The following is a 15,815-nucleotide window of genomic DNA, read 5'->3' on the forward strand; positions in this document are numbered from 1 at the left end:
TCACTCAACCATATCATAGGCTTGCCAAAAAAAACCATATCATAGGCTTTCTCCAAATCCAATTTACATACAAAACCATTCTCTTCCTTCTCTTAAAATCCTCCACACATTTGTTGGCTATTAATATTTGATCGGTAATATGCCTTCCTTGAATAAGCGCCCCTTGGGATTGGCTTATCAAATTGGGTAGGACCAATTTTAACCTCAAATACAACACTTTGTCCAAAACCTTATAGATACTAGTCACTAGACTGATGGGTCTGAAATTTCTTGGTTGAATTGCCTCACCCTTCTTGAGTATTAGAACTAGAAAGGTGGAGTTAATCCCAGGACTAATAAAATGTTCCTGAACCAACTCTTCAAAGACTGACCATAAATCCTCTTTGATAATCTCCTAACAATCCTAAAAGAATGCCATAGTGAAGCCATTCGATCTTGGAGATTTAGATCTACCCATTGAAAACACAAAGTTCTTTCTTTTTATCCCATTGGCTATTGCATGGAAAAACTTAGTGTTGCCACCCCCCTCCTTAGTCTGCTTATATCTCGATTTTTTGCCTCCAACAAATCTCTACCCTAAGTAGAATTTCTTCCAACTCCTTCAGAGGCCATCTTAAAATCCCATCCTCCTCTCTTAACAAACCTTCACTTTCCTCATCGTCCAACTGCTCAGTTTGGAGCACCACTTCTACTTTCCTTTCCTCCACTCTTCCAAAATGCTTATTATTCCATTCTCTTATTTTGCACTTGAGCCTTTGTATCTTCCTATGGAACCTAACTCCTTTCCATAAGACATCCCCCACTTCATCAATCGACCATTCCTCCACCTTGTTCATAAAGTCTAGGTGTGAGCCACATATTTTCAAATCAAAATAGTGTGGGGCACCTATAAAGTCCTTAGTTCTAATACTAATTGGGCAAATCAACCCTACCTAATGGTCCTCCCAGTCATGATTGAAAAGGGACCTATCCAACTTGGAGTAAATAGAGGGAATTTGTAAATTGGACCAAGTAAACAAAGTTTACTAGAGAGGAATCTCTTTTAGAGCACAATCATCAATAAACTCATTGAACTTCCTCATACTAGTTGCCACCATCTAATTGAGATTATTTGTCTCATTTGTAAATCTTATGACATTAAAATCTCCACAAAGACACCGCAGTTCATCCCATAGGCTTCTAACATCAAAAGTTCTTCCCTCATTTCACCTCTCTCGATATTTGTTAGGACCATAAACATTAGATAGAACACAAATGAAATCTTCTCCTAGATTCCTAAATTTTAGAGAGACTGAGAACCGGCATATTAGCTCCTCAAAGGGCTCCATCACCTCATTCTTCCATATTGTTACTAGACCCCTAGAAGCCCCTTATGAGGGCACAAATGACCATCCTATCTCTTTAGAGCTCCAAATGCTTCTCACCCATTTCCTATCCTAGTCTACCACTTTTGCTTTCTTGTAAAATCACTATATCTGGATTTTCCTTTCTAAGCAAATTTTTACTACCCGCCTTTTCTTAGAACTCCCCAGTCCTCTGGCATTCCAGCATATAATCTTCCCAAGACCTTTTGGCATAAACAACACCAAATTACCTAACCCTTTATTTTGGTCTATTCCTCCTCTCCCCCCTTGTACTAAACTCTAAGTCCCCTATCTCACCAGATTTTAGCCTCTCTTCCTCTGTCAATTTTTTCTTTATTTGCTCTTCTTCTCCTTTCTTCTTCTTGGAATGGACTATAACATTTTTTACTTCTTTCAATTTCAACCCCATTTCCAAACCCCTCCTTCATCACCTTCTTCCTTACAAGCTCCTCAAATGATTTGCTCACTAAATTCCATTTTTAGCACCTCTTCAGCACCTTCTCCTTCACCTTCACTTCCCCTCAAAATCCTCCCTTATCCAGCTTTAGATAATTGTTAGACCTGGAAAGTATCTGTTATAGGCACAGAAAACCTACCAGTAAGAGACATAGGAACCAGAGTATCTGGGCTGACACTCAACCCACAAGTACCAAACTCCAAGGGAATGGGGTTGGGTTGAAGCTGCTGTGGGTGAAGTGTTTGGTTGTTGTTAGAAGAAAAACCTCTTATTGGTGTAACTCCAATTTTCTCAGGAGGGCAGTTGGAAACCACTAATGGGACACCCTACGAATGTGAAGGAGAAGGTGCCGAAGAGGTTTCTAACTCCTCTAAGTTGGTCTCTTCTTCATTATGCAAGTAATCTCCTTCCAAATCACCAAACCCGTTGTTCGGAGGTTTCTTCTTGTTGCTTGGGTTCCTTCTTTCATGTGAGCCCTTCCTAGCAGCCAGTGTAGGCACCCATAGAAGTGAGCTCTCCCATTTGGTGGTCTTGGACTATAACGAACATCGAGTGAGGACAATGATTTAAGTTGCTTGAAAGGCCCAACCCATTTGAATTTTCTTTTGTCCCCTTTGAGACATATGTGTGACCTTTTAAGTTGTCACATGCTCCATTCCTTTTGTAATGGGCCCAACCCACTTGAATCCTCCTTGCACCCTTGGATGGCCTCACCCTCCTTCACCCCATTTAGAATTCGACCTAGCCCACTTTCTAACGGTCGGGCTTCTATTGCTTTGTGCCCATTCGAGCACCCCACTAAAGGAACGACCTCAATTGGTCTGTTACCATTTTTTCCAAGATTCAAAAGAGCCCCTTCTCTTCTTGTACCCACATGACCCACTACCAAATTAGAGGCCCTGCTTATTTGACTATTTAGGCTCTGCTTTTGTCTAGTTCCTCCTCTTAGATCGTGTACATTCTTATTCGGTAACACCTAGGGGTGAGCAAAAAAAACCGAAAAACCGAATCGAAAAATCGATTAACTGAACCGGTTGGTTTGGTTTCGGTTTGATATTCTTAAAAAACCAAAAATTTTGGTTCGGTTTCGGTTAACCTTGTACAAAAACCGGCGGTTAATCGAACCGACTGGTGTATATATAATGTATATAGGGTATTATATATTATATATTATATTTATATTTATATTTTTAAAATTGAATAACCTTACTGCTGTGCGTCTGTCACACTGAAAAGGTGTTTGTCACTCTATCCGCCTACTGTCTGGCGTGCCAGGTTAGCCTGGCACCTTTTCAATTTTCAAACAAGTCCAAGAAAAAGTAAAAGCTTAACCTTAGTACCTTACCTCTCCATGTAAATTTGTTATTTTTAAAATCCAAATATCCAATAAACAAACACACGTGCGTCTGTCTCCGCCTGGCACCTTTTCAATTTTTCCTCTTTTCAAGTTTTTCCTCTTGGAAAACTAAACCGTAATAGGCCGTAGGCTTTCTTTCTCTTAGTCTCTCTTGTGATTCTTCACTTTTTCCTCGTTGACTCTCTTCGTCTTCCTAGTTTTTCCTCTGGTGCGTCCTCCGACCAATGGCCTCTCAAGTCTCACATAGTGGCCAATTCTCCTCTTGCTTCGGAGCTTACCTGTACGGCTGTGCCCCTTTCTCTCTCTGTTGCCTATCATCTTTGTCTCTATCGCGCCAACCATGAAGACGCCGGTCGCTGCCTCAACTCTGGTTTTTTTTTTGCTTACCCCTGCAACAACTAACCAAGACGCCGGTCACCGCCTCAAAGCCTGGGCATAAGACCTGTCACATGCTATATCTTCCTTTCCTCCCATTCATTCCAAACTGGGTTTTGGCTTCTTTCCTTTTAAACTCTCTTCTGCAAGACTTTCCTTATACATGAAAGTCTCAACAACATTTGAACGGGCCAATCCCTTGAGTCCACCTACCCAATCTTCAACCTTCTCATCTTCTTCCCTCCTACCTTCATGCCACAAAGAAGATTCAATGGCTGTCACCAACCACACAGAGTAAAATGTCCCATCAGCAAACACCTCAACCTTCCGGGGGATTCCTTCTGGTCTTACGTTTCTTAGATTGACAGCAGCTGAGTGCAGGTCTTTCACAAAGAAACCATCCTTCTAAGCCTTGTACAGAGAAGCAATGAAACAAGAAACTTCTAATTTCCAGAGATGAAATGGTAGGCCCAAGATTTGAACAACTTTGTCTTCCACCTGCAGACTTTTGGAATTAGACAGGGGGCTCTGCCTGAACACAGTAATATTTTCAAACTCCATTTGAAAGCATGCTGCATCAACCTCAACCTACCACTTCCAAGACAGCCTTAACTTCTGCAATTCAACTTTAAACCTCTTATCACACCATCTGCAATTCTCGTCCAGTCTCTTGGTGATTCTTTGGTAACCACTACTAATATATAAAATATTACATATAATTTTTGCTTCTGTTCCTATAAAATTGTTGATAATCATCGTTATTGTGATATAACAAAAAGAAACATATTCATATATTGTATCCTTCTCTTGTGTTACCAATTGGATTTGTTATTATAGGATTAGTGAAAGCTAAAGTAACTTGCTGCTTACTGTTTGACATTACACTGTTTATCTGACTTTCATATATACACTCCTTGTTGCATGTAAGAATGTATTCTGTTTTTTTTTTTTTTTTTTTTTTGAGCAATATCCTTTATGCAGGTTGCTACAATTGCATGGTTTGAAGCTGATTCTGTGTGTGGCAGTCATTCCATTGCTATCCCACTGGTGCTTGTTTTCCCTTATATGTGTCGTTTTCTGCAGTGCCTGCGACAGTACAAGGACACCAAGGAGAAAACCACTCTTTTAAATGGTATGTACTCTTAATTACGTTTTCTCATTTGTTATTTGCCTCCCCCCCTTCACTCCCCATCTGAAAGTAGCCATTGTGTGCCAAAAGTTATGTTTGTCTAAATTCAACACCTTTCAAGACTCTGGATTGTCATGCCCAACATTTTTTTTTGCTCATGGGCTACACAATGGGGAATGGCCCTTTTTTATCTCCCTCCTTTTTACAATCATGCATTGATCACTGTTTCAATGAGACACTATAGTTTTGATTTTTGAGTTTCTATTTTTCCTTTAAATTGCTATTGGTACATAGTGGATGGATACTTTTTTACTCGTAATGATAAGCTCAAATAGATATTCAAATTAATATTTTAGCCCTTAACATGTTACTGTTAAAATATTTGTCAAATCCTTCGTGTATGTCTTCTCTTAGTTGACATATTAAATTAGCATTTTTTTTCCCTTTGGTAGACTATAAATGATGTTTTGCTTTCTTGTGGAGCAACTTAGTTGAAGTTATAGAAGTTGTACTTCTCGCATAGCTTATAATTGAGTTGAGGACTTGAATTAGATTGGTTTGTTGAAGCAGTGTAATAAAATTATTCACTAAATAAGAATAAAACTAGTTTGAAGGTAAATAGATCTGTATGTCAAATCAGGACAAGTATTCATGGAGTGTACCAACACATCTAGGGTAGTGTTTTCCTTTGTGTGTGTAGGTGGAGAGAAGAAAGCAGGGGATCATGGTATATGATTGAGTTGAGTTCTTCCATTTATTTCTTAATGTAAATGTACTCAATATCTTTTTCAGACTAGAATGTGTTCTGATGAATGCCAATTTGATAGCTGATGGTCTTTTTGGGGAGTGGGTATGATTTGTTTTGGGGGAAAGTTCCTGAGGTAATTTCTTTCCTGGTTATGAGTTATTTTCTTTCTTTCTTTCTTTCTTTCTCTCTTTCCTTCCTTCCTTCCTTCTTCATGCTTTTTTGTGCTCTGCTTCTTTGAGGCCTCTTGGTTTTTCCCTTCTCCAAAAAGTGTTCTTGCAGGTTGTAGAGTTACTTGATTCTAGATTCTCAAAAAATTAAGTTAAAATTGATAAATATGAAGCAAATAATTTTACTGAGAAGCTTGGAAGAAAATGCATATATGAAGAACTGAACATTCTTCTGTGAAGTGGAATCTTGAAAGTATGGATACCCATCTGGTGCTGGATGCAAGGAAACTTAGTAGGGTTTCTGCTAAAGTTTCACATTTTTCTCTTCTTTTTTTGCGCAGCATGGTTGTTCTTTTTATGCAGATGGTCATAGCCTTAGGTGTTGCTAATAGGATCTCAAATAGAAAATTTTTCAATAAAGAAGCAACAATAATACAGAAGTGAATTTTGTATAGTGTCCGGGCTGGGAGATCTGCCCTGGCCAACCCCCCCCCAGTACTTTCCCAGATATGAACTAAGGTGGAGTGTTTTAAAAAACAGTATATGGTCAAAGTAGACTTGTGTGAAACCAATCTTCACCAGTGCTTCCTCAAACCGCTTGAACCAAGCCAAGGATTTCAAAGTATCGATATGTATCGGCCCGTATCAGCTGATACATATCGTACCGGAGCCTTCCCGATATGCCCCTACAGGGTGTGTTTCGTGTCAGCAAGTGGTTCAGGGGGTAGACTGGCCCCTCTGAACCAGATTCGAAAAAAAAAAAAAGAGTACCGATACAGGTCAATACTTTGAACCTTGAACCAAGCCCTAGGAGACTGCTTAACAACGTAAGGCCATATAAAGATTTCTTTAACGTGCAAATCTTTATACTTTTTTATGTTATGCTTAATTAAGTTAGTCGCCCAATTAAGGGCCTCTCTGTAAATACCGAAACTTTGTAAATTATGTTTTAATGAAAAGGATTAGGGAAGGAGAAAACATTCGATAGACTTCTCTCTAAACCCTATTGCCGCCAACTTCTTCTTCTCTCCTCTCCTTTTCTCTTTACTGCTGATATCTAACACCTTTTCACAACTTTTAAATCAATCCTCTCATTCCTTAGGACTGCCTTTCTTCTCTTTCCTTTCTTTACTCTTAAGGATCCCCATTTACGAAAGAATTCTTGATGTTGAACTGATATAGTGGCCATGAGTGTGTAGCTACTAAGGAAAGAAGAACCCTCACATAATTCATCTTCATAAATGGGAGCAAATGTCTCCAAGTAATTGACAAATGCTTGTGCATAACCCTTAGCTACCGATCATGCTTTATATCTTTGTTAGTGGATTCAGCTATTCTTTACATTATGTTAGAGACCCACTTTTTTCTCATTGGTTCTTTTTAATTAGAGAACTCAACCATATCCAATGTAGGTTCTTTCCATAGTTTTCAAGGCACCAAGGCGAGGCTAGGCGACCGTGGGGCACCCAGGCGCCTAGCCCTCGCCTAGGCGATGGAATTTAAAACTAAGGTTGCCGATGGATTTGTACCCTTTTGAACTAGTTTTTTTTTTGGCTTTATGTATTCTGCACTTACTTTTGTGCTTGGGATTTGAAAGAACTGAAGGGGGCAGAGCCCCTATTTTAGATCAACAATACACAGGGAACAAATACTAAAATAAAAGAAGAAAATGAAAAAGAAAAGTTGGGGGCGGAGCCCCTGTTCGAGACCCAGAAAATCTGGTGAAAAAATATTAAAATAAAAGAAGAAATATGAAGAAGAAAATAAGGGACGGAGCCCGTTTCAGAAACCAATGATGAGAACAAAAAAAAGCTGAAAAAATGGAAGAAATTAAGAACAAAAGAAGGGGGCGGAGCCCCTGTTCTAGACCCAGAAAAGCTGGTGAAAAAAATATTAAAATAAAAGAATATGAAGAATAAAAGAAGGGGCGGAGCCCCTGTTCCGCCCTTGTTTCAGACACCAATAATGAGAAAAAAAAGCTGAAAATATGCAGGAAATTTAAGAACAATAGAAGGGGGTGGAGCCCCTGTTTTAGTCCAATAAAATGATTCAAAAAACTTGGAGATAAGATACAAAAAGGAAGAGGAGAAAATGGGGCGTAACCACTGTTTTAAACCAGGAAACAGAGAACAAAACTAACTTTAGAGGACTGTGTGGGAATGATGGAGGCTGTTGTTCTCTCATCTTCCTCAGTTCGATACTTCAATTCTATTGTCAATGTGAAACCCTCGAAGATTAACTTTGTTTTTACTTTCCTCAATACAAAAGCATGATAACATGCAATAGGTTCTATTATAATAACTAAAACAACCAATAAAATATTATATATTTTATATTTTTTTATTTAATAAATATTTATATAAGTATGTGCTTAACATAGTTGGCGTTTGGGCGAGCTGTTCTTTGAAAAGCGCCTAGTTGCCTAGGCGCCCACCTAGGCGTTGCCTTGACAACTATGGGTCTTTCGTATTTCAATGTGATTCTAATATAGTCCAAGGGACAAACTTAAAAGAAACATGCTAGGCAAAAGTGGATGGTTATAGAAGGGTTTATGATACATGCTTGGAGATAAAAGTATAGTACAAGAATGATGCTTACCTTGACTTCAATGCAAAAGGGATATTTATGTCCGGGAAATCAACAAAGTAGGGTGAATCATAACTTATCTTCTTATTGATGACTAGACTGAGTAATGAGGGAAGAGGCTCATCTACTAAAGCGGGAACTCTTGACAGTAAAACTGATTAGAGATTACAACAAAAGAGAAGAGAAGAGAAGAGGAGAGGAGAAGAGAAGGAAGAAAGAAGAAGGATTGAGGCAATGGAATAGTGCTGGCGGCGCCAGCTTCATTATAATATATAGGGCGGAAAAATAAGAAGGGAAATGACCTTTGTGCCCCTACTAAGTGATGGTACAATAATAGATTAAAATAAAAAAAGCTTTAATCAGACAAACATACCCTAACAAACATAAAATCAATTATTTCAACACTCCTCCTCAAGTTGGAGCATAGATATCAATCATGCCCAAATTGTCACACAAATCATTATGTCGCACATGATGAAGACCTTTAGTGAAGATGTCTGCAAGTTGTTCTTCTGAGCTGACATATGGGGTGCACATTTCTCCATTTACATGTTTTTTTCTAATAAAATGCTTGTTCATTTCAATGTGTTTCGTTTTATCATGGAGGAATGGATTAGCTGCAATGTTGATAGCAGCCTTATTGTTGCAATAGAGTGACATAGGTTGCTAACTGTAAAACCCAGTTCTCCTAACAAATTTCTTATCCACATGATTTTAGCAACTTCATGAGACATAACTCTGTAGCTTCAACACTAGACCTAGCCACCACACTTTGCTTCTTACTTTTCCATGTGACTAGGTTTCCCCCTACAAAGGCACAATATCCACTGGTAGACTTCCCAATCAGCATCAGTATATACCTCCACATTTAAATGTCTATGTTTCTGGACTAGCAAACCAGCTCCAGGAAACTTCTTGAGGTATCTGAAGATCCTCTCTGTAGCTTCAAGGTGAGTTGAGTTGTCCTAGGATTGTGCATGAACTGGCTAAGGACACCCACTACATAAGGAATATCAGGCTTGGTCATAGACAAATACAAGAGTCCCTACAAGTCTCTAAAACTTCTTCACATCTTTCAAGAACTCTCCCTGACTGTCTCCTAGATTATGGTTAGGTTCAATTGGTGAGTCAATTGGTCTCACTCCCAGTTTGCTTGTATCTTCTAGTAGATCTAGTACATATTTCCATTGGGCAATAAAGATGCCCTTGTGAGAGCGGGCAACTTCAATTCCAAGGAAATAACGTAAGGGGCCTAGATCTTTCACCTCAAATTGAGTGGCTAAGAACTTTTTGAGTCTCTGTATTTCAGCCTCTCAATTTCCTGTGATCGCTATGTCATCCACATACACAATTAGAGCTGAAATTTTCCCTTCACCTTTTTTCACAAATAGTATGTGATCTAACTGGCATTGTTTGAATCCCATCTATTGAACTGCTAAGTGGAACTTACTAAACCAGGCCTGAGGAGATTGTTTCAGCCCATATAAAGATTTTTTTAACTTGCACACTTTTTGTTCATTGCCTTTAGCACAAAAACCTGGAGGTTGGATCATGTACACTTCCTCTTCTAAGTCACCATTCAAGAAAGTATTTTTGATGTCCAATTGGTGAAGTTCCCAATCAAGATTTGTCGCCAATGAAAGGAGAATTCTGATAGAGTTCATCTTGGCTACTGGGGCAAAAGTCTCTGCATAGTTCACTCCATATACTTGTGTAAAACCTTTTGCCACTAATCTGGCCTTGTACCTTTCAACAGTTCCATCAGCCTTGTGTTTCACTGTGAACACCCACTTGCACCCCACTGGTTCCTTCCTTTCAGGAAGATCCACCAATTTCCAAGTGCCATTTTTGTGTAATGCATCAATCTCTTCCTTCATTGCATTTGCCCATTCAGGTTTGGATAAAGCTTTTGCCACATTCTTAGGAACGGGGATACTATCAACAGAGGAGAAGAATGCACGATATGAAGATGAAATATGATCATTGGACACAAAGTGAGAGATAGGATGGTTAGTGGTATAAGATCTAACACCCTTTCTCTTAGGAATAGGAACATCAAGATCATTAGTGACAGAGGAATCAACATTGAGAGGAGCAGGCATATCAATAGAAGCAAGTGTACTTGGCTGATGGGAAGGATCAACCTCCGGTGAAGCCGATGATGTCGGTTGCATAGTGTCAGGTTCCACGGCTCTTGAACTCTGCTGGCTTTCGTGGCGGCGAAGAAAGACACGGAATGGAGGAGGGTCAGGTTGAGGAGGTAGTTGAGTTTGAGCCTGTTTCTCCTCAACCCTACTCTCCCTCTAAGGGGAAACCGAGAAGAATGGGGAACGATGGAGTTATAGGAAACAAAAGCTGACATGGGGCTTTATACTCTAGTAACCGAGAGGGCATACGGTTGATGATGTACGTAGCACACAGAACAACACACATCAAAAAACGTTTCAGAACATTCATATGGATTAACAAGCCATGAGCTACTTTAAGAAGATGACGGTTTTTTCTTTCAGCACACCGTTTTGTTGAGGTGTCCTAGCACAAGAGCTTCGTTGAAGTGATCCACTCGAAGCAAAGAATTCCGTGAGATCACTATGGAAGTAATTCCTTTGCATTATCCGATTGGAAAATATGGATTTCAATTTGGAGCTGAGTGAACACCATGCATTGAAAGTCTTTCACAATTTTAGGCACTTCCTCTTTAGATCGCATAGGGTAAACCCAGGTGTATCTAGAGTAATCATCAACCAAGGTAATGAAATACTTATATCCAGCCTCAGTAGGTAGAGTAACCGGGCCCCAAACATCAGAATAAACAATATGAAACGGAAATTAAGATCTTTTATTTCTCAAAGGAAAAGTGCTTCTACAATGTTTACTCAATTGACATATCTGACACTGCAACTGACTCACTAACAAAGACTCAAACAACTTTGGAAACATAACTTTTAATGACTCAAAAGAAAGATGACCACAACGATTGTGCCATAATTAGGCTTGACTCTCACTGGACGAACTCAAGGACTTTGTAGCCAGACGACCAGCTTTATTCTCCAACACGTAGAGGCCATCCACCATGCTTCCTCTACCAATCGTCTTCCTTGAGGCCAAATCCTGAAACACACATGAAGACGGATAGAAAGTAGCTGAACAGTTCAAGGAGTGAGTAATACTACTAATGGAAAGCATATTTATAGGTAATTTAGGAATATATAGTTCGTTAGAAAGGGTAAGGTCGAGTGGGAGAGATATGGTTCATTGGTCGGCTATGGTGGAGAAAGAACCATCAGCTTGTCTACCCTTATCTCTCCCAGAGAGAAGATTGTATGCCTGAAATAAATTTGACTTACTAGTCATGTGGTTTGAGGCTCCAGAGTCAATTACCCAAGGGGAATTAGAGGTATGAGATGACACATGGAAGGTAGTGGCAGTGTTACCTTAAGCAAATGCAAAAGAGGTAAGAGTAGGATCAGTATCCATCTGGCGATTAGTACTACCATATAACTCCAAATGGTCACAGAAGGAGTTGATGATCTCTTCCTTAGGGTCAGAACTGAGATGCCTTTCTTGAGTTACCATGGGACCAGTCTCTTGAGATGCCATATTAGTTGAGTTATACATTTTCTAATTCTGCTAACTTGGTTTCTTGCCCTGATCAGTTGTTGGCTTCTTACCCAAATCCTGTGCCCATTTAGGTTTTCCATGGAGATCCCAACAGGTATTTCTGGTGTGTCTTGCCTTCTGGCAGTGAGGGCACCAAAGCTTACTCTTATCATCTGTTTTCTTCTGAGAGTCACCCTTTTTAGAACCACCTCCGACATTAGTATCTGAACTTCCTCGGACAGCTAGAGCAACTAGCTCCCCCTCTGTAGAATTCATCACATTTCTTCTACTTTCTTCTAACTAAACCAAGGCATAAACCTCTTGAACTGATGGCAAGTCTTTACTTCTCAAGATTTGCACCCTGATGTACTCATGAAGGATTTGGCCCCAAGAGGAAGGCAAATACTCGCTACTGAGATACAAGTGATTTGCATGCCTTTGCATCCTCATCACACTTCTAGTTAACATTCTGATAGTGATCAAGTTCTTTTCATATCGATGTCAGATCTGCATAGTACACCGAGAGACTCCTTTCTCCCTGCTTACAAGTGGATGATTCAACTTGCAGTTGGTATATCTTGCCATAGTGTCTCTGCTCTGAATAGGTGGACTTTGCTTGTTCCCATATTTCACAAGCAGTTTCAGCCCACATAAAAGTTTTTCACCTGTGGCAGCATGGAAACCAAGAACCATGACATCACCATACTATTTTCTTGGTTCCATCTATCATATTCAGCACTTTTGCTCTTTGGTTCCTTCACTTTTCCATTGATGTATCCTATTTTTCCCCTAGCAGTGATGTACAATTTTTATTCCTCTAGATCATTCAAGGTAATTCGGACCATCAAAGGGAATAACAACCATGGGGAAACTCATATCCATTCCCCCACTTACCCCGTTTTGATTTCCAGAAATCCTTGAAGTAGCATAATTCTCAGAAGTGAAGGGATGAGAGATCCATCATATGGATGGCCGAACCCTACAGGAAGGTTGGGCGAAATTTCAAAAATTCCTCTCTCCCATGTGGGAATCGCATTCCCTATTTTAGAAAACTGCATTTTCAAGGATCAATTTTGAAACCAAACCGGACCAGATCTGAAACCAAAAGGGAGTAGAGGGATATACCTGATACGGAGTAATAGTAAGCCCCCAATGAAGGTGTTCACGCCCAAGGAGAGAACCAAAGACTACTTCCACCGAAGATAACACAGTGTGAGGTGAAGCAGAATCAGTAGGACGATTCTTCAGCAAAAACCGAATTCTTCAGCAAGAATATGATGGAGGGCTGGTGAGCACGACTTCAGATTGCCTCTTCTAGCAAAAGGCAATATCAAGAATTGTTCTTGATCACTTCCACCGGTGGAGATCGAACTGGGTAGGGCGGCAAGAGCAGGAACAAGAGCGGAAGTTAGAAGCAGTTGAACTGTATATTGTCTTCTCTCTTAGTTCAGCAGACTATCTGTTGTTGTATTGAGGGTTCGCCCTGCTCTCCTATTTATAGCCTTAAAGAGAGGTTCTCCTAATCCTATTAGGAGTTTCCTAATCCAAATCTTTTATTTGGATCTGGACTCTCTTTAAGAGATAAGGACAATCCCTTAATTTATCTGTAGATAAAGATCAGCCTTCCTAATCAAATTAGGAGTTTCCTAATCCAATCTATTATTTGGATCTGGACTCTTTGAGTGGATAGGGATAACCCCTTATCCTATCTGTTGATCCAAATCCCAGAACCGCCCTCATTTAACTAATCTTATTAAGCCAGTTCGAATTGGGCTTTAGGCCCATTAAGTCTATGTGCTCACTTAACCTCTTAATCTGCTCAGTTGGCTATCTTTGTATGGTGTGGGACCCAAACATTGATCTACACATCAGCCACATGGGTTCAGCCCAGCCTCTGTTACAAGGCCTGGCCGAATTCACTGTAGGAGACCGTGAACCCCTGAGTCCATCACCATGGGCTCTTAATGGGCCCAACATTTACACTAAATGGTCATTGGGTCAAGCCACCTTATAAAAACCCAAGGACTGTGGGCAGATGCAAGATTAACCCATTAGGTATTACCCTCAATGGTCTTATACTTAACCTCTCAGCCCATAATGATCAAACACTGCCCGACAAGAGAGGACCTCTCTCTCGGCTGCAAGGTACAATGCTGCACTCTCTACTCACATGGATCCCGGGAATTAAAACCTTTTGCAAACATTTTGAAATCGACTATCGGTAGTTTTGGTTTCCATCAGAGAGAGTGCATCCCCGATCATTCACTTTGTCCGACAAAGGGGCTGATCCTATCACTATGATCACCCACTCAGATGAATTCTCGGACTGTCCCAACATACCCAGGTTTTGACCCCCTCTAAGGATCTAACTGATTGGCATATCAAGGACAACCCAATCCGACACCTAGTGTAGTATCATAATCGAGTTTAGGGGTCAGGTGTAACATTCCAGTTTTGCCCATCTATCTCCAAGGTCCAGGGCAATACTGAAATTTTGGTCCGGTTCAGGGTTTCAAGAAAACCCACACTGCATGTACCTCAGGTCTCATCCTGGCAGCTAAGACAAGCTACCCCAGCCAACTTGGCGGCACATCAGTGTCTGCCTTGGTAAGATAAATCTCCTCAGATCTATCCAACGACTGTGACGATTCTAAACTAACACGAGTCTCATATGTGTCCAGTTTAAGGGTATTACAAAGAAACACAACATAATAACATGAGCCAAATATGTACTTTATTCATTTACATTAAATGTCATAATGTACCTCATTCTGATTGGAGCTAAGGGCATACACTGTCTAACAAGAAGACATGGTCAACACAATTTTTTTATCGAAAAGCTTCAAACTTAGGATCCCTCCTTATATTAGAACAAAAAGCTCCACACACAACAAGTGATTAGTCCACCCACACTGCAGTTTTTGGAGTTAATCTGAGCACAAGGCCAGCATCAATTTCTAGAAAAAACAAGATGACAGATCTGATTTTCAGACCTGTACGGAGTAGCAGTCCTAGCCTACTAGTTTTCTAATAAGGTATACAAGCAATAATCACAAGAGGAGATCCTTACACACAAGGCATCAAGCCAACAAGTAGAGAAAACAGGTCATACGTGATCTATAGCAACCTTTCGCAGGTACAGGATCACGCGATCCAAAACAAACAGAGAAACCTCACAAGGGTGTGCCGACATTCAGTGGTTCTGGTGCATTCATTTTCCTCTTGGTACACGACCAACGGAAGAGAAGAAAAGAAAAAAAAAAGGGGCCGTACCTGTTTCAGGTCTGATTCGATCAACCCAGATGTACTCCTTTGTTCCGCCCATATTCAGCAGCTTGGAGAAGACACTTGATTGCCCTGATGGCCACACTTTGATACCATCTTGACAGTAAAACTGATTGGAGAATACAACAAAAGAGAAGAGAAGAGAAGAGGAGAGAAGAGAAGAGAAGGAAGAAAGAAGGATCGAGACAATGGAATAGCGTTGGCAGCGCCAACTTCATTATAATATATAGGCGAAAAAATAAGAAGGGAAATGACCCTTGTGTCCCTACTAAGTGATGGTACAATAATAGATTAAAATAAAAAAGGCTTTAATCAGCCAAACAGACCCTAACAAACATAAAATCAATTATTTCAACAGGAACAATTATTTTGTGCCTTTGATACACTTGTAAATCATTTTTGGAACTCAAAGAAGACGAAATAGTGAGACTATCATTGGAATAGTGTTTTAAAAGCGCAAAGCGTAGAAAGGCACAGGGGCCAATTTGTGTCCAAGGCACAAGGCGAGGCACGCACCTCTTTGAAGCATGGTGCAAAAATGCAAAAAAATGCTAGAAAATAAAAAAATGTTAGAACATTCAAAAAAATGCCAAAAATTAAAAAAAAAACATAAAAAATATTAAACATAATATTAATAAAATATAAACATAAATTTTATAATAAAATTTAAAAAAAACTTATTATCTAAAATTAAAATACATAAACATAACATGTAAAGTGTATTGAAATAGCTAATGTAAAACCCAC

General features: G+C 39.8%; 1 protein-coding gene across 13 annotated transcripts in view; it reads left to right on the forward strand.

Annotated features, from left to right (window-relative positions):
• LOC104589868 (uncharacterized) overlaps positions 1–15,815 on the forward strand; it is a 59,652-nt gene that overhangs the window by 40,800 nt on the left and 3,037 nt on the right. For 10 of the 13 annotated variants that reach the window (XM_010248307.3, XM_088891341.1, XM_010248308.3 and 7 more), the window contains one exon: positions 4,535–4,685. In XM_010248307.3, coding sequence (XP_010246609.2) covers positions 4,535–4,685 — 151 coding nt within the window. The remainder of the gene's footprint in view (positions 1–4,534; positions 4,686–15,815) is intronic. The other 3 variants (XM_010248314.3, XM_088891343.1, XM_088891342.1) reach the window with 1 other exon arrangement.

The sequence above is a fragment of the Nelumbo nucifera genome, chromosome 7 (assembly GCF_055504915.1).
Source record: "Nelumbo nucifera cultivar China Antique chromosome 7, China Antique-T2T, whole genome shotgun sequence".
Lineage (NCBI taxonomy): Eukaryota > Viridiplantae > Streptophyta > Magnoliopsida > Proteales > Nelumbonaceae > Nelumbo > Nelumbo nucifera.